This window comes from Anomalospiza imberbis, chromosome 3 (genome assembly GCF_031753505.1).
Source record: "Anomalospiza imberbis isolate Cuckoo-Finch-1a 21T00152 chromosome 3, ASM3175350v1, whole genome shotgun sequence".
Classification (NCBI taxonomy): Eukaryota; Metazoa; Chordata; class Aves; order Passeriformes; family Viduidae; genus Anomalospiza; species Anomalospiza imberbis.
Genome location: NC_089683.1, coordinates 67,360,474 through 67,385,602, shown reverse-complemented (window position 1 = coordinate 67,385,602; position 25,129 = coordinate 67,360,474). Strand labels below are relative to the sequence as shown.

General features: G+C 38.9%; 1 protein-coding gene across 6 annotated transcripts in view; it reads right to left on the bottom strand.

Moving 5' to 3' along the window:
• The window catches only part of LOC137470989 (SAM and SH3 domain-containing protein 1-like), a 531,744-nt gene that overhangs the window by 79,977 nt on the left and 426,638 nt on the right, over positions 1–25,129 (bottom strand). For all 6 annotated transcript variants that reach the window (XM_068184910.1, XM_068184915.1, XM_068184911.1 and 3 more), the window contains exon 2: positions 18,386–18,514. In XM_068184910.1, coding sequence (XP_068041011.1) covers positions 18,386–18,514 — 129 coding nt within the window. The remainder of the gene's footprint in view (positions 1–18,385; positions 18,515–25,129) is intronic.

Here is a 25,129-nt window from a genome sequence, read left to right as displayed (position 1 = left end):
GTCTCCCACTCAGAACCACACAAACCTCTCTCCATATTCTTAGAGAGATGCATACCTGGCGTTTCTGCCCATGTATTTTCATTAGACTAGACTTTAATTAGACCTGGCAACTAAAGGCAGGGGTAGCTATCTCTAGTGGTCTGAGAAAGCAGAAAGAGACAACACAGACAGAAAGGAACTATTTTGCAACTAGTCTTTGTGAAAGCAAAGTTGGCAAAAGCCCCAGCAAACAGATAAAGTCTAAGCATTGAGTACGTTAAATAGTTCACACTGCCTTGTGTAATTGCATGGCTACTCTCTGGTCCTTGATTTTTACAGTAACTAACCATTTTGAAAAAATAAATGGAGGAAAACAAAAAAAGTACAACTGTTTTTAATAACATTCTAAGTCCCTGAAAAATAATTTTTCTCAATTTCTTTATTAAAAGAGTGTTTGCCAAATTGAGATAACATCTCTTACTGTTCCAATTTTTAATCTATGCAGCAATTCATTATTTGCTTTTTCTCAGCTCTGGCTGTGAATCTAGATACACACTCATGAGCAGTCCTGTAGACTTTATGGACTGTAACAGTACTTCAAATACACAAAAACGTCAGCTGAATTTTCTAACTTAATTTTCATCCTCAAGCTTCCTGTGTTTTGAAAAAAAACATTTAGTAATTGTGCTCTGAAAGCAGACTTTGAGGAGAATGTGTCAGCAGTTAGCACTGTGCCCCTAATTAAACCAATATATTTATGGTCTCCATAAATTGCCTCTGCAGCTATAATATAATGCTCCTATATGTCAATTTCCAGGTATACACAAATGTTTTCAAATTATCAGCACTGCCTTGCTGACTGCTTAAGATAAGGCCCTCATCTAGCAATGCAAAGGAGACTTAGGCTCTGTCACGCATTAATGAGAAAAGGGAACCATTCACAGACAGCTTTCTGCTCCTCCAGAAAAATCTCTTCTGACTGCATAAAAATGTTACCTTTTGTATATTAATTAAAGGGACAGCATAATGAATATACATTTCTTTTCCTTCTTCTGACTTAGCATCTCTTAAACAGCATATCCTTAATTTTTGCTGCAACCCCTTCAAATGCTAATTTAGGTTCCTTTGGTTAAGTGCTGCTTTCTGCACTTGAGAATGCAGAAAGCACATATAATGAATGTCCTGAAATTTTCATCAAGTTCGGAGAATGAACATTGCTACAATTCAACACTCGCAAGCTTAGTTTACTTTCTTGCAATTTGGAGAAAATTCGTCTTGGCAAATGAAAATCCAGGAGTGGTCAACAGCACAGTGTCAAGAAAATGGGGAAATCAAAAGCAGCAGAACATCCTGTATGCCAAACACCAGGAGCACCTGCTTGCTGTGTCATTCCTCAGTGTCACTGAAGAAACATCATTTGTTATTTGTCAAATCCAGTCAATTCCACTGTTTCATCACAGGCTTGTTCCATACCCAATCCAGAAAATTATCTTTGTCAGTAGATGCTACATCAAAGCCTAATATTTCCAACAAATTACTTAACATTTGAATACCTCTGTTAAACTATCTGTAAAATGGATATTTTAGCATTCAATGCACAGAAGCAAATCATATGTAACAATAATCTGTCTACCTATACAGCAACACCACACCACCAAGACAAAACTCCTATAAAGTCTGTCCTCTTCAGAGCAGTCATAAACCACTACCTCAAAATGTGTTTTCAGAACGAGATGTCGTGATGACGAAGGACAGAAGGTATGTTACATCACATACCCTTACACTTCTAAAATGATTTTTACAGACAAATCAAATGAGCACAGCAGAAATCTGCCTTCCTGAATGGTTTTAAACTTTCATGGAGAACAGTATTTTCCAGAGGAAAGGAATGGGGGCGTTGGTGGGGAAATATGAAACTAATTTCAGGAGGAGTTTGTGAATATGGTATTCTTTCATATTAATGAAAACCAGATCATAAAATAGTCTGTGAGCTAAGAAACTGGCAGACAGTATATTAAAAATATATAAATATACAAAAACACACATAATATAAATTTATATGTATTTATGTATATAAATAATTACATAAAAACTGTATTAAAAACAATAGCGTTTTCCCCATCATAAGATATGTTCAGGATATTGTTTTTTTAACAATAAAAAATAAGTCAGGATTCTAAAATGTAGTTCCACAGAACAACAGAATGTCTGACAAGGGAAAACAAGTTACACAAATAATTTTTTATCACAAAGCTATTACATAATGCAAATCTGTGCAATATAGTTTGTAATTTGATTTCAAAGTCATCAGGCACAGGAAGAATGCAACTGTGTTTAGATTACAACCATCTCAGGAAAATTTCAAAGCATATACAAAATACGAGGTATTATTATTACATAAAATTGAGAAAAAAAAAAAACCCTTAATTTTTCAGGTCAGTTTTTTTGAAAGGAAGGTTGGATACCAGTTGTCTTACAACCTGAGTTGATTTTTTAATTTTCAAGCAATAAATACAGCCTTCAGGGTTCAAGATCAAGTAATTAATTACTAAATTTATGGAAGGCTCTACTAAAAAAATCAATAAATAGTGACTAAAGAAAGTATTATGAATAAAACAACTTCATACTACTGGTAACCCCACTTGAGAGGATGGCAAAATTTTTTACACAGCAAGTACATGCCAAATCAATCCATGTAATATAATTTGCATTGAACAAGCTATTTAGCATTTTGCACGTGACCTCTGTGTGGAGACAGGTTGAGTTATCTTCCATTTTTGTGCATGGTCACATGTAAATACAGGGTGTTCTCTGGACCCTTCACTGTCACTCTTAGAGACTGACTTTTTTCTGCAAATATCTACAGTGGGATATGCTTTTCAGAAGGAGCTGAAAAAACCACCTCCATCAGTGAAAATGTAATGGGACTGGGCAATTAAAAATTAATTCTTGTCAAAGCTAGTGAAATCTATATGAATATATACATATTGGTTCACACATACATATTAGATCAATAAATATATGCTTGATCTCTGGTGAATGACTACATGAGAAAGGTGCCAAGAAGAGACTGTTGTCTGCTTCTGTTACCGAGGAGCACAGGGCTGGAAGGTACTGACATTACCCATTAGAGAGACAAAGGTTGTTTTCATTTAAGACTTCATTCTAAAGAAACTAACATGTCAATCCACCACCACTTCTAGGGAAATAACTGAAAAAGCAGGTTATTCTGGAATAATGTTTGGGAATCAGATGCTGTGTAATATTGAAATCTGAAAGGTACTGCATTTAAACAGAATTATCCAAAGACATTCAGGGTGGGGAACATCTGGGGAGCTAACAGGTTTGCTAAAAATGATGCAGGGATTATGATGAATGATAAGGTAAGCACAAGCCTTAGTGCCATGTTGTTGTGCAAAGAACCACCATTGTATTACAGATATTTTGAATACTAAAATAGTTTGCCTAGGGAGACAGTGGAATTAACATGCTGGAACAATTTAAAGACAAGTTTGATCAACATCTCTTAAGTATGATAAGGACAGTTGAATCTGTCTTGGGGCAAAGGAGGCACCAGGTGATTTCTCAAAATTATAAAACAAAGCCAAGGTAAAAACCATGAAATACAACAGTACTTAAAACAAAATAGATTTGGTAACACACTTTCAACCACAACAAAAATAAATTCAGATATTGTTGTATTTGTGTTTCACTTCTGGTTTATGCTTTTCACACATAATTACAGAGAGAATTTCCACTCCTCCTTTTGCAATAACTGGAAATTTTATCCCAGAGCAGGTGCTGCAAACTTAATCTGGTGTGGCTGAGATGCAGACTGTTTATGGTGATGTCTAATCCAAAGCTGTAAGCAGAGAAGTTAAATAAACTTTCCATTTATTTTGTGTTTCAAGGGGCATTTTTCATGTGAAATACCCTCAACTCCCTAGTCTTCAAGGGATTGAATTTACATAGATTTCTGATATTTTCTGTTCTTTCTATTGGTATTCTGCAGAAGTAGCATAGCTAGTAGCACAAAATCACTGCTCTCCAAGAGGTAACAACATCCAGGCAGGGAGACAAATACAGGAAAGAATAAGAACTATAGGAGGATGGAAAAAAGTGTGGTGTAGGAGGTGCTCAAGGAAAATAAAATGATGTATGTGGGACAAAGTGAATGGAGAAGGGGTGCTGTAAGGAGTTTCACTCTGAGTGCTGAAGAGAGAAAACTTTGTGAAGCTTTGAAAAGATGCATGGGTAGAGCAAAATGAGGAAGGCAAGAGGACATAGGCTGAGCTTCAAAGGAGTGGAATGCAAGGGAAGACGATAGCAACAAGTAATAAGAACAGCCTAGAGAAAAAACATGGAGTCATGGAAGGAGAGTCAGTAAAGAAACACAGAGGGTCCTCCATAACTTCATGTCTCCTGTAACAAGGCAGTGCAGAGACAATATCTGAGCTCTCACTGAGGGCTAGACGTGATTAACCTAGAACAATGCCACTTCCTCAGGTATTTTATCCACTATCTGCTCTGGGAAAGAGGCTGACAAATCCAGCACTGGTGATCAAAGCCTTTCATCTGCCACTTAGCTGCTCTGACACAGTGGTGGAAATAGTCTTATGCTCAAGCCCAGAGATAAATAATCCATAACATTCCCCATTTGGAAACTATCTTGCCACTCAACAAAACTGCATCTGTGTTGATCTGAAGCTGCTGGTAAGAGAAAGGGTACAAAGATTGATATGCTTGTGTTTCAAGAAATGTCTTTCTTTTTTGTAACCCCTTTCTGCAGGCTTATAAATTCTTGCTGAAAAGAATTTACCATGTTCTGAAGGCAATGAACAAGGATAAGCAACAGGTCTGACTTCTGTAAGCCTTACTCACCTGTCCAGTCCTGACATGAGCAACAGCAGGTAAGACAAGGATAAGCAGTGTGATTCGTGCCAAATAAAGTTTATTTTCTTAGTATGATGCAAAAGATTACTTTTTACACACTCTTACTATAGATTACTGAAATCTACCAAAGCCAGAGACATGGACAATCAATAGAATCCTTAAAAAATTCTAATAGGTTATTTTTAATAAAAGGAGCTATTAAAATTACATTTAATACTCATGACTTGTGCTTGTTCACAAGAAGTCTTCATTTTGTTTTCATTCCACTGTTCAGACAGCTTAAAGAGCAAATTATGTAAGACACCCTTTCAGAGTACCAATTCTTTCGTGTTTCTGTTGGGTGTGAAGTGAAAAAAAAGGTGCCATTTCCCTCCAGTTAAAAAGGTGAGACAAAACACAGCTCATTTTGTGTCATTCCATTTTGGGTGGGTTTGGGCTATGAATAATCTATGTGCTATGGGGTCAGCATTTCTGTGTTATAAATGTTACATTACATAATGTATTACCATGATAGGATATGCATTTATATGGAAAAGGAAACAGATAAACACTGCACCAAATTTTTAGGATTTACTCATTGACAAAATATCTCTTCCTGCAAGTAAATGGAAGTTGCTAACTTTCATGGTGTTCCTGAGGTAAGAGATCAATTACAAGGAATTGCATTAGCAGTAGGAACTAGAATGGCACTGTCTAATGTATAAGATTAAATTCAGATTTTTTTTTTAAGATGGAAATTGTTAGGCCTCAGCTCATGGCAAACTTGTGATCTCATACAGAAAATATTCCTATTTTCAAGACTGATAAGAGGGTGACAAGGGCTGTGGTCATGAAATGATAAAGGGAAATAAGTGTAACAAAGAAAACATGTCCCAGAGATGATGAAAAAGATGCAAGAACACTAGCTTTTTAAGAGAGTCCCTAAGTTTATAGGAAGAGATTTGAAAAGTGCTGTGATAATCTCTAAAGAAAGCTTTCATACTTGAAGAGCTGCTACTGTGCAACCAGAAATAGCCTTCCAAAGGAATCATCTCACAGTATGTCAATGATAGTGAATTATAAAACATTCTTCAGTGCTAGAAGGACCTCAAGATTCAACAGAGAATAATTTAAAAAGCCATTTATGTGAAAAGCTGAAAGGAAACAATAGGTAATCTGCTATAAGCCCAATGGTTATGTCTTGCCCTAACTATACCCCTTTTACTGTCAACAAAGGCCACTATAGAATAACGCTTGTTTTAGAAATCTAAATAGTTTCAATCAGAAGAATCTCAATGGATCACTAAGAAGAGAAAATCAATTGTGTTTGCACTATTTAGGGAAAACAATAATATTTCCTGTTGCATGCAGCATGGATAAAGTGTGTTTCCCACCAAACTTTGTTATGCTTCCCATGAAAGTGACTTTTGGCAAAATGCCCATCTCCTTCAACTTCATAGCAGACCTCAGATGTTCAATATCACTCAGATAAAATGTCTTCCTGCTTTCTTCGCCATTTGCTGACTGAACTATGGTCAGGAAGGTATTTCAGTTTTTGTAATTTTAAAGAGCAGAATAAATGCATTTAGGATGCAAAACCTAGGGATACTCATGCCCTTCCACTGCTCCAAATAAAACTATAATATCTACTGTATTCTTGGTTATTTTCACGGAACTTCTGCAGTTTATTCTTAAACATTAACAGTTTTAATTCCTTCTGTCATTTTGTGAAGCTGGACTAAGACAGGGCTAACTTCAATTTTATTCTTTTGCCGCTAGGTGTTTTCAGGTGTATAAAACACTCAAAGAAAAAACAGTTCAACCATGACATGACTTTCTTTTTCAATTCTTTCATTTCTTTTTTCTCATTAGTTTCATCTTGGAGCTTGCAAAGTTCCAGAGCAACCTATTGTAGTGGCAGTCAGAACTTTGACTGTGGCTCACCACTTCTCCTGCAGTACCTATAATGAAAAGGTCAAAACTGCTGTTCGAAATCTCCTCCTTTGACCTTGTGCTTTATCAAAGCAAGCCTGCATTATGACCAGTGACCATGACAGAGTCACAGAAAAAGAATGCACTGGTGTGTGAAGACGTTTCTGGCAAGAACTGGTAACAATTCTAGCTCTCTTAACAGATTATAACATTTTTGTGCTTTAAAATGACAAGTTGTGCTATTTAACAGTGGGGATTTTTTAGTTGTTATTTATTATCATAAATTATGTTGCATTATAATATTCTGGTCCATGCAGACAGTTCAGGGCTCACATAAGCACAGATATCTTGCTGCCCTGCAACACTTTTTTGCCCTTTGCAGCCACAAGAGTGCATCACCTGTTCTTCTTTATTCCAGCTTAGTTTTCTAGTGACCTACTCACCCAGTAAGCATGTCACTTCTAACATTTCACTCCTTACCCTTGTAAGCAAGCAATGACCAAACCTCCTCCTTTCCTCTTCTTCCATCTGACAAATACAGTCAGAGGTCCGAGCTCCTGGGGCACCTACTCCAGGCGTTCTCGGACTCCTTACCCCACACTTTTTTGCCCCAAAGTTGAGACTTCTTCCTTGAGCACATATCATCTTCTCCTGTGCCTCAAAAAACCCCAAATCCAAACAAAACCTACAAGAGGGAAGAAACTGAGCAGGAAGCTCTGAAAAAGGCGAGCCCAACTGCCAAAATTTACATTCGTCTTTCTTTCCTCCTAATGTCTTTTTCTACCTTCAGATGAAAATTTCAGCTACAAAACTTTATGGCTACTTAGATTCTGTAGAAACTGCTTACTTCAGCGAAAATGTAAAACACTGAAAAATATGTATTTAATTTGTTTATCTATATGTTTTTAACAACGTATGTTCCATGTCTAAATACACCCTGTCATTCAGTCATGGCAAGCTTTATGAGATATTTCATATTTCCATGTTACCAAATACAAGTGTAGAGTTGATGCAATTTTTGGTGTTATTCCATTTCTACTCTTTAAAGAAAATTTGAAGGACATTAACATTTCTTAGCAAATTAAGGTGACTGCTACAAAACATCTGTAATATTTCAAGAACAAGGGTGTGAGTTTACAGGTACCGCCTGCAGTTCAATAGCCACAAGGAAACTATCCCACTGAGGCTAAATATAATTTAGTTCAAAGGAGGAAAACTAAACAAAGTTACCACATCCCTTATAATGCTCATCTAGCCTAGCATTAAGCTAGTCTTGCTAACTTGAGAGGCTACTCAAAGTAAAAGAGTTTAAGGGTGATAACTTTTCTGCTATTGTCTGTCCTACAAACAAAACATTATCCAAACTAATTATGGAGTAAAAAATAGCAATGAAGAAAAATAAATTTGAATTTTACTAGAAGGTCAGCATCTTAGTTCCTTTTTAGAGTATCATTCTGATGTGAAGTAACAAAAATATATAAAATAATTTAAAAATATATAAATGTAATTATATTATTTATTTTATATAAAAATGTGTAATATAAAAATTAAAAAGTTGTTAGAAAACATTGGGCTAAGACTCACATTCCTACTCCATTCCTGTTGAACCATGTTTAAAATATTTGAATTTTTTAACCTGCAAGTGAAAAAGAAGAGATTCAGTAACTTTGTGAAGCTGCCTACCTGGAAGATGAGATGCTGCTATTCCCATTGCTACACCAGGAACTGTTTACATATGTGAACAGGGTTGATCAACAGATAAGGTTAAGACAGAATATTAAATTGCAGAGTACTGCGCTTCAAGATAAGAGATAAGAGTTCAGGTTTCCTCAGGCAGAGGGAAGAACCAAACTTTGGTTTTCTACAGCAGTGGATCAAACTACCACCTCCTACTACTTTGCACACCATGCCCTTCATTTCTCATGCTTTCCCACAGGTGTTCAAAATTAAATATCCCATTTGGGGTTTAACAAGAGCATTTTTTTCAGTCATCACCAACTGACATTATGCCAGTGAAATTAACATGCTTAAGAAATCAAGAGTCTCTTCCACAGCACCTCTGCATTTTTATTACCCCTGCCATACGTCAGACAATTATTTGAGGCAGGATGGTAGGAACGAGAGATGGTGCCAGTCAGCTACTGACCAAGAGAGCTAGACTCTTCACCACACCTCCACATTCCAGCTGCAAAGGGAAGTGCCAGACCAGGAGCACTCTAAGAGTCTGGCACAATTTTGAAGTACATCTGAATTTTTTTTTTTTTAAGTGTGGTCTAATAGACTGGATTTGAGGCTTGAGCTGCACTGCAGGTCAGCCATAGCGTCTGTCACCCACTGGCCTCACTGCTTCACTGGCCAGGATTTGTTTACAGCTACACCACTGTGTATTATTAAGTTGTTCTGAACTTACTATAAATTTCAGGTTACTCTGTTGCAAATTTAGCTACAGAGGAGGAATTAGGGAATTACATAGGTATATCTTCATCAGTGGCTGAATCTCAGGGAGGCGAGGCCTAAATAGGGATAATGATACTAAAATTACCAACTTCAAAGGAAACAACAAAGGCTAATTAATGTTTTTCAAGGGTTTTGAGGGTGGAAAGTGCTACACAAAGGAGAAATAAAACTATTTGGTGAGCTTCTGTGTAGGCTAGCAACTGAAGGCTCCAACTATGCAGCTTTCAACAGTTAACCACATGAACAAAATAAAGCTACTCTGATGACTGACTTCCTTTTACTTCTTAATTGTGTGAATTTCAGCACCTGGCACATGCTTCAAAACTTTAAAATCTCTCTCTTTTGTCAAAATGTACTTCAACTACAGCTTAATCTTTGCTGGGCTAACATGACCCTGAGATTAGCTTAGTTGGTTAAAGCCTGGTGCCAAAAAAAAAAAAAGTCGTCAAGGTTGTGGGATTAATCCCTGTATGGACTGTTCACTTAAGAGCTGGACTTGATGATCCTTGTGAATCTCTACCAACTCAGAAGATTCTGATTCTGTGATCTGTGGACACACCAAGACAGAAAGCTGTCAGAAGCCTGAATTGTGTGCCCCTGGGAAGGGAAGGACAGATGGACTTCTTTCAAATACTATTTATCAGCCTATTTTGTCTTAGAGAAAGCTTATAAATTCTGATATTTTCTTTTGCTACCTCTTTATAGTCTAATTTACCTGGATGTCTTGTGAATAAATGAATGTCTTGATGAAAAGCTTGTCTGTTTTTCCACATCTATAACCACTGATCCATTATGATGCTTTTCCTATCATCTTTACAGCCTTAAATGCACCAGGGTACACAATTCTACTGCCACTAGTTTCACATGAATTGTAAACTAAACGATTGAAACTGTGGTCTTATCAGGAACTTCAACAGCAACAGGCAAAAGACAGTGACATAAACAAAAACTTACCAGTCTGTGTTTCATAACGAGCTTATGAAGCCCAAATTTTGCTAATCATTTCAAGTCTTTCTTCTTTCATTAGTTTCTAATCCATAACTGATTTTATTCATCATGCCCACAAGCAATGCAAGAAATTAATCCCTCTGATAAGGAACTGAAATGGAATTCTTTTGAACATATTACCCATTCATTTTCATATGTATGTTTTTACAGAATTATTGCCTTTCCCAACTCTATTTGCTTTAACAACCAAAGAAGCCTTAGAATCAGAAGAAAACTGGATGTTGTAGTCCCAGATTACTTTGTTCTTTTATGTAAAATAAAGCTGCAGTCTAAACCATTGGGGAAAACCTAAACACAAAAATCAAGGATATGACATATGGGAGTCAGGAAAAGGGATTTCCTGATTGATAGCCATTTCTTTTCACTATTTTGTGGAAAACAGATTGATCATTCACCAAAGAAATCATGTCTCTTCAAACTGCTTGAGTTCTCCTTCAAACACAAAATTCACAGAGCATCTTGTTTGAAATGGAGCATTTCTCTGTGTGCTTCAGTCTACACTGCTGAAACAGGAAACCTACACAACACTCAATAAGACAAAGCATGGAAACATCAAAGGAGAGTAGCTGTGGAGCATCAGAACCTATATCATGAAGAGCAGGGGCCAGGCCAGCAGAAGAGAAAAAAAAGGAATCAGTCCCTTTGAATTCACAGATGGAGGCCTGCCTTCCTCTGGGCATCTTTGTTGGAAGAGTGTCCTTCTGCTGCAGAGAAACAGACATTCCAAAGCACATCCAGATGTGCACCAATACTCATGATGTGTTTCTCATTCTCCTCACAACATGCTCTTGATTTATTATTGATTAAGACTTGTTTGTTTTCCCTAATGACCTGCAAGGCTGTTATGGCTCTTACAAGTGAGATTTTTCAGCTAACCTCATGACATCCATCTTGAGCTGTATCTTTACTATTCCTTGAGGACACACCGTGGTGTTTCCCTACTTGGGGACTTAGAAGAAGCACAAGCAAGTGCTGCAAAAAGCTGACATTTGAAGTTGCTGCCAGCTGTCTTCAACACACATAGATGGACTGGTGAGCAGCGGCTGGGGAACCACAGAAGGAGAGCACAGAGAGGCTGCCTGGGGAGTCAAGCTGACACTATGCAAAGACAAAAAGGAGTAATCTTAATAGAAAACATTGCATCTTTTAGGTTCATTCCTCTGTTGGTTTAGCTGCTATCACATTACACAAGTCTGACATTATTCTAACACAGCCAACACACATTGCTGTCCTCCCAGAGTAATGCCACTCAGCTGGGTATCTTGGAAATCTAGTAAATATGTGAATGGCAAGTTGGGCTGCACATCACATAGACTGTTCACTACAGAGGTTGGGCGGGTTCGAGTTGATTTTGTTTGTTAGTTTTGGTTTTTCTGGTTGTTTTGTTGGGTTTTTTCCCTCAGAGATGCACCTTCTTAAATGACAGTTTAATTTGCTCTCTTTTTAAACAATCGTATCCATTGCAATAAATTTACCAGCATGATACTGTATATTTCCAGTTCTGCTGTAACTTTTAAATTCTAAGGGGAGAAAGGAAAAAAAAAAATCCACAAAGGGAGCTAAAGTTAGTAAATCAATTACTCTTTCCCTCTAGTCCTCAGGCTCCAATGAGATTAAATCACAGAGTTAATACAAATCTAGTCTGTCAGTTCCACCACATCTGTGCTGTTTCTGGGATAAAAGAAGAGCACAGTAAGAATATATTCAGCTGATCCAAGGTTCAAAGTAAAATTCCTGCTGTATGTAAAGGGCAAGAAAATGATTACAAATGATGTTAGAAGATTAAGAATACGTAGGAAAACACTTGTAAAGCTATAGAGAATTTATCACCTCCACAATTACCAGTCAGACTGCCAGAAGTGAGTTATATTTTCTATTTTTAACATAAATATTGTTTATAACATTATTACCAGCTTAGAAAAAAACAAACAAAAAACAATTACTTTTGACAACCTATTTTTCCTGTAACGCTGACATTATCAAAAATACTTCAGAAGACCAGAAGTGTTAAACAAAAGATCCTACTCCAAAATACAAGGGTCCTCCAAAAGTATGAAAGGAAGATAAGGTCACCCAAACCATCACAGCTGCAAAGTCCACTGAGTCTCCAGCCTGTAAATGAACAGATTTTGCCTAAGGGATTATTCATAAATGGCCTTCCAACAAAAACAGTGGTGAGACTGCAGGAGGTCATTAGCTTGCAGAGAGTGGAGAAATTTTTACTTAGTCTGCTAGTATTAAGTGAACTAAGAATGGTATTCACTTTGCTGCATATGGAACAAGCCTTGCTTTGTTTTCACGTTTAATGCTAGCTCTATATTTAAATGCCTTTGCTGCCTTGGTCTGTGATGTGAGACACTAAAAATAGCCTGTCTGTTCCAGAATTTCCATTGTGTCTACCTTTGAAAAGCTCCATTAATGATGAAATGCCATTATGAATTTAATTTATAAAGATAAGCCTAAAATACTGAGAGACTGAGACTGCACACACAGTAAATCTCAAAAATCTCCATTAATTATTTTCTATGTGAATCTACTTTATGTAATTCATACTCAGGCTAAATCCCCCCTAGTTCAATCTATACTGAGGAAAAAAATTCCCAAAATGATGCTTCAAAGTCCACACTTTCTACTGCTACTTTTTCTTCTGCATGTCTGCCCCATAAGGCCTGGAGACTTTCAAAAAATTAGGAAATCTTATCTCTGTGTTCTCCAGCTCTTTTTTTTTTCTTTTTGTGCTGTAGATACCTTTTAAATTAAACTCAGATGTTGTTTATACTTTGGAGAGCCTTTTACAGCCAGCAAGACAAAACAAAACAGTGAGATCCTATTCCAGTGAGATACAGAGGTGTCCTCTCAGGACTAATGGTATCAGCAGCCAGTACTGAATTTGCAAAGCAGAGGTGATCATTTCATAGCAGGAATAAGCAGTCTATTCTAGGGTCCTGAAATATTAATGTATGATGTGAAGAATGGTGGACATGACTTATGTCAGCTATAGAGCAGACACAGGTACACTCCACAAACATGTTCAGCATACCAACCCCAGCTTTCATGGCTAACTCTCTTGAAGATTTTTAAAATATACATCAATCACTGACTGCATCTGCTCTGGGTGTTTTAGTGTGCTTCAGCAAAGGCTGGCTAGTTTCTCAAATAGCCTGATGATATTGCCAACCAGTAGTACTATACCAGACAAATGCACCTCTAAAGAGGGAAAATCACTATTACTCTTACTTACTAATTACTCTACTTTTGCTGGTTGTTCTCCCCTTTTTCTTGCTGGACATCCCATTTATATGTGATGACATTACCTAGATGGTCAACTCCATTTGCGATCAAACAACTGGATGTTGAGCATCTTTTAAAACCATGCACAGACAAGACTTAGGAAGATTACATTGATGTTGAAAGTAGGACAAGAAGCTTATGATGGTTTTATGTTCTTTTCTATTTTCTGGCTTTGCCTGTGTACAAAGTACACAGTACCTGTGCAGGTACTGTAAAAACATCCGTGATTAGGCAAGGTAATTTTTCCAAATACAATCATTGTACTTCGCAAGAGTGTACAGAGAGAGATCCTGAACACTTCCCCTTCTACACAATGAAATTAATTACACAAATGTGGGGGGAAAAGTATACTAATATGCCATTTAGCTTTTCAGTGTCATTAATTTTATATAATTTGAAAGACAAAAGATGGACACAACTTCTCAGCACCTCAACTGTAGCTGTCAGAGTCCATCAGAAAACCTCAAGCCGTTCTTTGACGTCAAGATCATCAGCTACAATACAGACCTCGGCAGCAGCAGTTAGCTGACCGCTGTTAGTGATAGATGAGACAACAGAATGCAGTTTGCTCTTTCACGGCTAAGTCAATGCTGTCCTGCCCTGCTGACAGGCAAGGCAAAGCTGCTTTTGTCAGTAAGTCAGGCTGATACGACCCCAGAGACACAAAGGAAAAAGGTCATAGAATGGTTTGTGTTGAAACACATCTTGAAGATCATCTAGTTCCAGCCTCAATGCAATGGGGTTGCTCAAAGCCCCATTTGACCCAGCTTTGAACACTTCCAGGGATAGGGCACCCCAACTTCTCTGTTCCAGTGTCTCACCCCTATCACTACATGCCCTTGTAAAAAGTGGCTCTCCATCTCTCTCTTGTAGACCCCTTTAGCTACTAAAAGGCTGCAGTGAGGTCCCCCTGGAACCTTTTCTTCTCCAGGCTGAATGAACCCAGTTCTCTCACATCTTTCCTGTGCTGGGGACCCCAGAACTGGATGCAGAGCAGAGTAGAAGGGAAGAATCACCTCCCTTGACCTGCTGGCCACACTCCTTTTGATGCTGCTCAGGATCTGGTTGGCTTTCTGGGCTGTGAGCACACACTGCAAGTCATGTCAAGTTCTTCATCCACCAACACCATTAAAACCTTATCCCCAGGGCTGCTCTTCATTCATACTCCTCCCAGCCTGTACCTGTGCACAGGATTGCCCCAATACATTTGCTGGACCTTGCACTTATTTTTTTTTAATTTCATGAGGCTTCACAGGTCAATGTCTCAAGCCTGTCCAAGGTCACTCTGGATGGCATCCAGAGTGTGTTGACCACTTCGCTCAGCTTGGAGTCATCAGCAAACTTGCTGAGGGTGCACTTGATCCTACTCTCCCTGCCACTAGCAAAGACGTTAAATAGCACCAATCCACATACTGATCCCTAAGGAACAGCACTCATCACTGATCTCCATTTGGACATTGAGCCACTGGATCCTGCCATCCAGCTGATTCCTTATACACCTGAGTGGTTCATTCATCTAATTCATGTCTCTCCAATTTAAAAACAAGGATGTCATATGAACAGTTAGAAAATACCATCCTCACAGAGTCACTTCTCTGGCCATAACTATATTTTAGCAGATGTCCACTTCAATATTATCAGTGATACATTCATTATAGGCCTGAAAATGCACTCTCTACTCCACCTGCAGAGTAGATAGAGTGCAGAGTTTTTCCTCAGCCAAAAGCCCACATGGTGTACAGGAATAGGCCAAATGCTAGGAAATGTGGGCAACTCCCATGCTGTTCACAAACATTAGTGTCCAAACCCAAGCACATTCTCCATTACAAAAACATAGGCAAAACTCCAAACTCAGAAACCAGTTATCGTGTTTAGGGACAACTAACAATCCTTGACAGCATTACCATTTGGAAAAATATTCTGGGTTGAGCTCCATCTGCACCCACTGTTTTGTTACAAGATATGCTGCTTTCCCAAACAATTTTACCAAGTGATTTTTTAAAAAATTCAACTTCAGAGCAGGTTATCTTGACTGAAATGGCCATGGTCTGATAGGAAAGGCTGGTGAGCTGATTAGAAAGTACAATATACAATCAAGATATCAGCACTTGCACCCAAACAGCTTAAAATTATTTCAAAGGGTACAGAAGCAGCAATAAACAGTTCATATTTCTGTCCTTCCAGTGGACGTGCTACAAAGGGCAATCTGGGTGAGCCAGTGCAAAATACATGTTCCTGCCAAAGCTCTGCCAACTTAGGCATGTCTTTGTTATTACGCTGCTCCTCCTGACAGGGCCTCTGTGTGCAGGGTTTAGAGGATCCTTTGACTCCTGGGGTGACCTGCTCTTTCTCTTTGTTCAGAGCATTCAGTAAAAGCAGGAACCTAACCTTGGCCTTTTATGTTTCTGCTAAGTATTATTATACACCCAATACTGCATTTTCATACGGATTCAGTAACTGCCACTCCAGCAAACCTCTGAAAATCTGCACTAATACTCCATGCATGTCTGCTCTGCTATGTTCACTTCACTAAAGAGAGGGAGAAGACCTTTGGGGAAAGGAGGAAGAACTGATACACTGCCCACCTCCAGCTCTGGCACACAAACCCACTGTTGGGAAGAGAGAGTGTGGAGACAGCACTGCCTTCTTCATCCCTGCTAGAAGAGCAATGCATGGCAGAGCAAGGTCAGCCTAGACTAACAGACCAACAATACTGACGCATAATAATTTTGGACCTGCATATATTTGCTATCTGGTACATTTTTTTTCTTTGCTGTCATAGCACATCTGGAATGTGCATTGGGCATTTATCCCTGTATTACTTCCCATTCACTATCCCGAAATATCTGCCAGTACACTACCTTTCCTCAAGGTGTATAGAGATGAAAAACACCATAACACATGACTCACTCTTCTGTTCATCACACTAAAATCACATTCTGGTCTACATGGCCATTTCCCCCTCTCTGTGTAGCTAAGTCAAGCCTGTCTGTTCATTGATGAGAGCAGGTTTCAGCTGCAGTCAGCATTGCTTGGATGTGGCTGTTGGGCAAGTGAGCTAATATCTATAGGCTCATGTTATCAGCAGAATGGTTATCTTATGTCTAGAAACTGTATTATAGTAGTGACAGATGTAGCAAAAATGGAGCACTAATTTAATTTTAAATTGCATTGTCTTCTCTCTGACCTGGCAGTTCAAGAAGTCATCAATGAACCACTAGAGTAAGCAAACTCACTATCAGAGAAGAGGAATCTCAAGGCTGTTTTTCACACAGCCACTTTCTCTGACTACAGCTTCTCTGGAATAGAATGAATCACTTGATGGTCTGTCTTTGGTTAGCTCACATCTATTTAAACCAGCGTGAAGATCTGCACCTTTGATGTGAGTTAATTAAACTCACATGGCTTTCTCCAGCCTGGCTTCTGCAGCTTCAGAAGTAAGAGGAGCCAAATTAGGCCCATCTGTCTAAATGGAAGGGCTCCTCTTATGCCATAAGGCACACTCCATTACCCAGCACAGGAGCTGCCTTCCCAGAGCACCAGGAAAGGGGGTTTCATTGCTGCCAACAGCTACCGAGAATACCAGGCCTGCCAGGCGTGGAGGTTTTCATGAGAATCACAGCTCTGTGCCATCAGCCTCTCTGCACAGAAGCCTTAAAGATCTGTCTACAAAAGAATTTCCTGCAATAGCTTTTTGTTTAACCTGTGGAACTTCTTGGCAGCACCAGATCTGCAAAAACATTTGCTTTTTTTCTATTTAAAAATAAAGAAGGAATTAACAAATTTCAGTGGGGCAGAAGATGACTCTCTGCCTTGATTCTGCTGCATTAATTGTGTAACTGAAGTTTGTAGTCTCTACAAACTCTGGAAGCCTCTCAGTTGGTATCCTGGAATCCCAAAAAGAAAGTAGCCTCAAATAATCCACATCATCAGGTACAGCTGATGGCACTCTCAAGGACTTGTGCCCGTGCCCAGCAAGAAGACTTGGGAGATTCAGCTGTCAAAAAACACAGTTTCAAGAAGATCTACTGGTATCTGTGGGGAGGTTATCAAAAAGGTGTGTGGCATGAGAACCATAGACAACAGGTATAAATTGCTATGGGGAGGATCTCACAGAACATTATTTAAAACTAGAAGTTTGCCATGAAGATAGCAAAGCAGTATTAACAGGTTTCTCAGAGACGGTGCAATGTCTGCATCCCTGGAGGTCTTCAAACTCAATCAGATAAAGCCCTGAGCAACCTGGTTTGAATTCAGTGTTGACACTGCTTTAAGCTGAATGCTGGATTAGGAGCCTCCTGAGTCCCTTCCATCCTGAAAGGCTCTGTGACCCCGTATCACCTGCTACACCTTCTATAATGCATAAAATAATGGAAAGGGGTTCACAGAAATGATTACATTTGGGAGCCTGGAACCAGTATATGCACCCTGGAATTTTGAGAAGCACCTCTTTACAGTTTCCACAGTGCAACTGAAAACCTGCACAGTTTCATTGTGCTCACACTGGGAGCATCTTGGAGCAAGGAAACAATGCTTTCATCACATAGTATCTTGCCTCCGAGAGTTGAGGATTGCAACCAAATGTATGCAAGCAAGAAGTACTCTAATTAAAGAAGAAATAAGAAATGCACATTCCAAGGCTTAATGAATCATTAAAAATACCTAGAAAAAACCTAATCTGGCTAATTCCAAGCGTTTAATTGAGTTGGCTGAAACATTTGCATGCGTGAACACAACCACGTACAGTTATTTCCCTGGGTAGAATCCTTCAAGCTGTAATATTGATTCTTCATCTGGAGCATGAATGACAATTATTTGTTAATAAAGCTGTAATTGTTCTACATACCAAATCAAGGTCTTGGGAAACCCTTCGCTTGCGCAGCTCTTCCATCCTCTCACACACATCTGTGAAGCAGGTGTTATAGTAGTCTGCATACTGCTGTGCCAGATCATCAATATTTCCCAGTGACCCGTCCTACAGGGAAGACAAAGAAAACAGGTTAATCAATTTTAAAATTCTAATTTAAAGGTAGCACCACAACTATAAAGGAAACCCCCACCCCTGCAGCACATCATGCTCAGGTCATCCTCTCCATCCCTATCCCAGAGCACAGTAACAGCAAGAACGGCTGGGAACTGGACTACCAGAAAGCTCCTCACAATCAGGTGGGACTTCATTAAGTCCCACAGAGAGAAAGAAGGCAGGGGCAACAGTGCAGTGGAACAACACATCCCCAGGCACTATCTGCCTCAATTCCCTCCCAGCAGCAAATACTCATATCGCACCTGGTTCTCCCAAGCAGCAGCTCGCTCTTCCAAGAGCCAGTCATTACACACATTTCAGTGACCCTACCAAGAGTAGCCCTGTGTTGTGACAATGACTGACTGCAACTAAAACATTTCTTGCCAATACACCAAATCAGGCAGACTGCAAACAATGGCCCCCACAAAGACACTCTGCCAGTTGGTCTTTTAAGATGTACTGGAGGTGGCAACATCGTTTGCTGAGTCTCAAATGTCTGCTTTGCAGGGCAGGATTGCTACACTGCCAATAAAATGGCTATAGCCAGAAACCTAATTGTAATAATCTGTTAATTACAGTCCAGATTTGCACTTTAAACATCAAGAATGAAGAAAATAAGACCAGAACAATAAAAGGGCTGAATTTTAAGTGTCATGAGAAACCTTTCTAAACATCAGATATGTATGCTGCATCTGTGAAGTGAGGGGGTGGGCAGGTACAATATGTACACACTTAAGACAGGTCCAAAAGATGGGATGGAATAATCTTGTATCCCTATTTGTCTAACTTATGAAAGAGGATGTATGTCACTGTGTGCATTCCTTAGAAGGTAACATACATGAAGAAGATAGGCTCTCTATGCCTATCCTGAGAGAAGGACAAGAATACATTGCAAACTATTATTTCATTGCTGCTGTTAATATATGAACACATATGAACATAAAATTATGCCTTGATTATTAAGAAAAAGCTAAGCAATAGAGAAATAATTGTAAAAATAATTATGCTAATAATATACATAAATTGCAAGGTTGAGTTATAGCATACAAGCTAGGAGGAACTTTTAATTAGTAACCACACCTTAATGAAGCTGTTGTTACTTGGAAATAAGCACGTGGTCCCATTCTTATAGTTCTGAAGAGGTAGGTTTGCTTTAATGAAGTATCACTTCCAGAGAATTGGAAAAAACTTTCCAGTTTAAATCAAACTGAAAGCCTATTAAATCTCAGAGTCTGTGAAAACTACTTTCTACTCTTTTAAAGTGTGATTCCACAGGTGGAACCGTTATCTCCTGAAACTTTTGCAGAGCTCAAATTCCCAAAATTTAGAACAGCTTGCATTTTCTCAACACTACTGTGTTCAGTACAGGTGGAAATCAATTTGAACGTCACTTACTGGAGCAGCACAAGCAAAATAACTACACTAAATCTATATCTACACTTTGTCCCCTGCCCCCATACTTATGTATTTTTTTACTGTAGTTCCTATCTCTCAACCTGCCAAAGATCTCACACAGGAGATGTTTCAAGCATTAAAAGATTGGGGTCCTTATACAAATACACTTCTGGGAACTTCAGACTTTCCAGAGCTTTGGACAAACAACTTTGTGCACTGCTAAGCAAATGTATAGTTTACATAGGGAAAAAGCCAACACCTTTGAGAACACAACCCTGCCTTTCTATAGGAGCCACAATGCTACCTGCTCACAGTGGAAGCCTATGTCTTCCTCCAACCAGCTCCTTGACATCCATCACTTCCCAACAAGCTGGGGAAGAAACTTGGACTCTTTGCCTGTACCAGGAGTTCCACAAATTTCCCTGTGCCACCGGACACTCCTCTAGTAGCTGAGAGTGTGCTTTCTGGTTCTACATGGACTACGTGCTGCTTTCAGTGTTTAAACATTCAGTAAGCATAACCACTGCTGGGGTAAAAAAAAATTAACACCAAACTGAAAAAGCAGCCCCAAAACTTAACCTTCATTTGCTCACTTTTGTGGGCATTAAGAGAACCTGTATGACTTCCAGAGAGATGACGTGACATCTGAATCCCAGCCGCTCAATCATGACAAACATCCCTCTCTAAGGGTTATCAAAAATACCCACTTTGGAGTATCTTCCCCAGCCAGAATCCACTTATTCCTTGGAAAGCTTTGCCAGTTAAAAATGTTCAAGCTGGAAACAGTAATGATTTAAGAGCAAAACTGAGAAGCATCATCTTACTAAAACAACATGAAAATTGCCTATCAGTCCATCTCTCACAGTTCTGGAAACCATACATTCCATAAAGTTAACCTGCTCCAAAATACTCATAGTTTTCAAAGGTAATTTATAACTTTGAAATTACCTTAAATACTCTAAATCCAAACATATCACTTGAACTTTGGCTTAGTTGAGAACTATTCAGAGCTGAGGATCTCAGCACGCTCTAGTGCTCCTCCCCACACTCCTCAGACACGTGTACATGGACCATTTGCAGGACAGCAACGGCACTGCCAGTGAATCAAACACAGCCAAAGAAGTGCTCATTTTTCACTTGTGCCCGCATGCAGTTCACTGTGCTATTTTTAAAGGTAGCCTCCAAAAGGCTGAAGGCTTCTGACTGTCCCTAGAATAGAATTAGCTGGATTGCAGCACCCCAATTAAAGCCCACAGAGGGTGGGTGGCTCCACTGCCAGCAAGCACGTGGCTGCAAAGAAAGGCCTATTCACAAGTGACCCAGTCCACCAGTGCCGCTGTGTCCAGAGGAGCAGAGCTGCAGGCATTAGCCTGCCTGACGGACAGCAGGGATTGCTGGCAGTGCTCCAGGCTTGCATGAGGGGGCTACGCTGCAAATGAAAACAAGCTTGATGTCCAGAAAAAAGAGGAAGGAACAGAAAAAACCCACAATATGGTACAACATACAGCTGACACACAGAGAACAGACAGCTGACACACGTACTCGTTACAGCCCTGCCACATGCTTTTGCTGGGGGTCCAGACTGAGGGCAGCTACAGCTTTATGCAGTTGCCATTCCCTCCTTACTAGATGTGGACAGCTTTGGGGCTTGGAGCCCCATAGCTTCAAAATTAGAACAAAACCACAAACATTTGCATTTGCACCTCAACTTGCCAGAAAGGTGCAGTGGAATATGCCAATTGAAGGATTTGTGTCTGTGGCCAAGAGTTGCTTTTATGAGTTTATGCATGCAGGCAATGCAGAGAGCATTGGTTTTGTCAAAAGAAATACAGATACATAAATCAACCCAAGCCAAAGACAGCAAGCATCTCATGACCCACAGCATCCACTCATGATTTCATGTAAGTAAATGTCATAACTTAACAAAGGATTGTATATTTGATTTACATGACCTCAGATTTGATCCCTAAATAGACCTATCTCCATCATCCTCCTTTACTCTTCAAGCACTACTAAAAACACGGCAAAACTTAGAAGATGCTTCATTCCTCTACTGCACAAATAATGGCCAAGACCTGCTTTAGATATCATCAAACCACAGGTATAACTCACCAAAAGACCAAGGACATTTTGTCTGTTCTTTAAATTGACCCCCCAATGCCTCCAAATAATTCTAAACTGTCCCACACAAAATAACCAGCAGTGTGCTTTGCAATGCTATTTTGGTTCTGAGTCTTTAAAAAATATTCATATGCAAAACATTAGCTCCAGCTTGATAATTCATGCATTTCCTTACAAATGGAGTCAAAGGAATAATCTGAGATGTTTTTACAAATCTCTAGAATTATTAATAAAATAGAACACTAAAAGCATAACTCACATTATTTTAAAAATATTTCATTCTAATGCACAAAGAGTAAGACCCAGTGGCAATTTTCATAGGTTTAGACAAATGTGGAGTGCCCTTTTAGTTTCACAGGTAGGAGAAAAGCATGCAGTTTTTTGATACAAAAAATAATAAGCTAATTTATAATAAGCCTTCAATCATGTACCACTATGTCCCATTTTGATATAGATGGGCTGTATATTTGAGACAGCTTATGCAAGCAATGAAAAAATACATAGCTTTCAAATTTGTCCTTACTGATATATTTGTAATTCAGAAGCCTCTGAAATTCTCTGAATTGTTAGCAACATTTTAAAAACCAAAACTTTATAATAAACTCTGTCATTTTGTTACAAATTTAACAGTTAAGCACTAACATGAAGAGTATTTTACACCAATTGTGTTTATTACCATGCAAACTGCAATGTTACTGCTATATAATCCCACAGATCTTCTCTGATGGAAAAAAAAAAATTGTAAGCAATACAAATATCGAGCAGGAAAACCATTCCCCAAACACTTCATTGGTAAGAAGTTACAGCATGTCTCCCCTAAGACTTTACTACAGCACAGACTTTTCCACAAAATAGTTTGATAGCCAGGAAAGTACACAACTGGTTATTTATAAAGGGTTAAATGTAAAATGAAGATCTAATAGTCCAATGAAAACAGAAGTTATCTCAGATTTCTATTTTCAGTTGTGAAGTGTGTTCCTAAATTTCCATTTTATAATGTATGCATGCAACATTTTTGGCATCATAAAACATAGAGCAAAATGATGAATTGCCCTGAAATTCCCAGAGAATTAATTCTGATATGCATGTGAATACCAAAGGAATCCATTGGGATTCCTGTTAGTGGAGAGACTACAAAGAAAAGTTGGAATGATTTGGCAGTTATTACACAGTTAGAATTTATCGGTCACTGCACATCAGTTAGTTTAACGCCTTGGCAGAATCCTCTGTATTTGACATCTGAAAGAGTAAAAGAGAAAAATGTTTTGCTAGAGAGCTCTGCTGGCTGTAAAATTAAGTAAAAATTCATTCATATTTTAATAGTATAATAAAATAAAAACACTAATAGCTAAGGAGGAATAACAGGCTTTGCTAAGTAACAAATGCATTTGATGAAACTGCGTGTGTACCTAGATAATAGACACTAGCAGAACATGCATACTTTCTGTATACATTTCTTTGCAGAATAAGATTTTTAGAAAAATCTTCCAAAAATACAACTATTTCACTCTGTACTTTTCTGTCTCAAAATCTGAAAAATGAAAAAGCCACATATTCCAGCATATCCTCCTCCTGTTCTGGCAGATGTTAGGAATGTCAGGAAAGAGGTCTTGATACGTGCTCACTCTCCCAGCCTCTGGGTGAAATTCACATAACTGCATGAATCTCAGAAATGTAAAAAGATGTGGATGCTACAAGCCTGTTTATTCAGCGAGACAGATGGGTCTCCATCTGCACATGGAAATGCAGGTTACAGCACACAATGCAACTACACAAGTTCAAAACTTAAAAGCCACTGCAGCCATGGCCACAGCACATGCATAATCTGGGATCTTAGGAATTGTTCAGAAACTGGAAGACAATCTTTTTTTTTCCTAATAAGGCATAAATGAATGTGGAAATGGCACTGGCAAAGGGAAGGTGCTCTTTCACAACATGCAGCAATCCTACCCTGGCAAAGGAACATTTTTGACCTTTACAAGCTAAGATGAGAAAAATCTGTTTCCATGCCTGAAACACAGGACTACTGTGTGGAGAGTCACTGTAAACATTAGCCGTTTATTTCTGGCAGTTAGATTTTAACAGGGATGGCTGCTAAAAATCTGTGGAACATGACCTTGCATTTCAATAATACCTTTGGTTTGGATGGCTCTAAGAAGTACATAAATGAAAGCAAGAACGTGGGCCAGAGCAAACAGACTTGTTTCGGGAGGGGAGTCGGGTAAGAGGGAGGAGGGACAAAAAAGCAGTGAAATGAGAACATCTACTGCAGGAAAACATATTTGTGCCTAATAAATACAAGGAATGATCAGATTTTCATGGGACAATTTTGACTAAGATGCCACCCCTTTTTAGATATTTTTACTAATCATAAAAGCTTGAGAAACTTTGCATCCTTCCCTAATCGACCTTGGACTCGTGGCAGAACTCCCTGCATTCCAAAATAGACTAACACCTGAATTCAGGCTACAGTTGATAAATCTGAGACACTGTATTCCAGGTTCCTTCACAGCTCTTTCTAAGGAGGCGGACTGAAATCAGATCCAAACTTTTTCCAAACACAGGAGTTAAACCTGCATCCACCTCTCTGGCTAGAGCTTGTATCTCAGTTTACTACAGTAATACACAGTGAGGATAGGCATCTGTAGGAAAACCTGCAGAACTCCATTATAATTCTGTTACACATTTCTGACCCTCTTGCTACCAATGTATTTCTGCAAGGAATAGGGCTGATGTTTTGCCTTCTGGCACAGCTTCAAAATGCTTTAAAATTAACTCAAAAAGCTGCTAGAGAAATATTCCCTTCTATTCCTAGGACTCAGCAAGGACAATCTTCCATTCAGCAGAGTTAACAATTCCACTATCCATGCAATGACAGGTTCAAAGCCTGTCTTGACAGTCAGCAGGGTCAGAAATGTGAGTGACACAGAAGTGCAAGGCCAGGCAGCCAGCCCTTCCCTTGATATTCAGAAGAAGGCATAAAATACTCAGTGTACAAGTCATGACATTTTTATATTGAGAACAGCTATTTTTGAGGATGCTGAAAAGTTT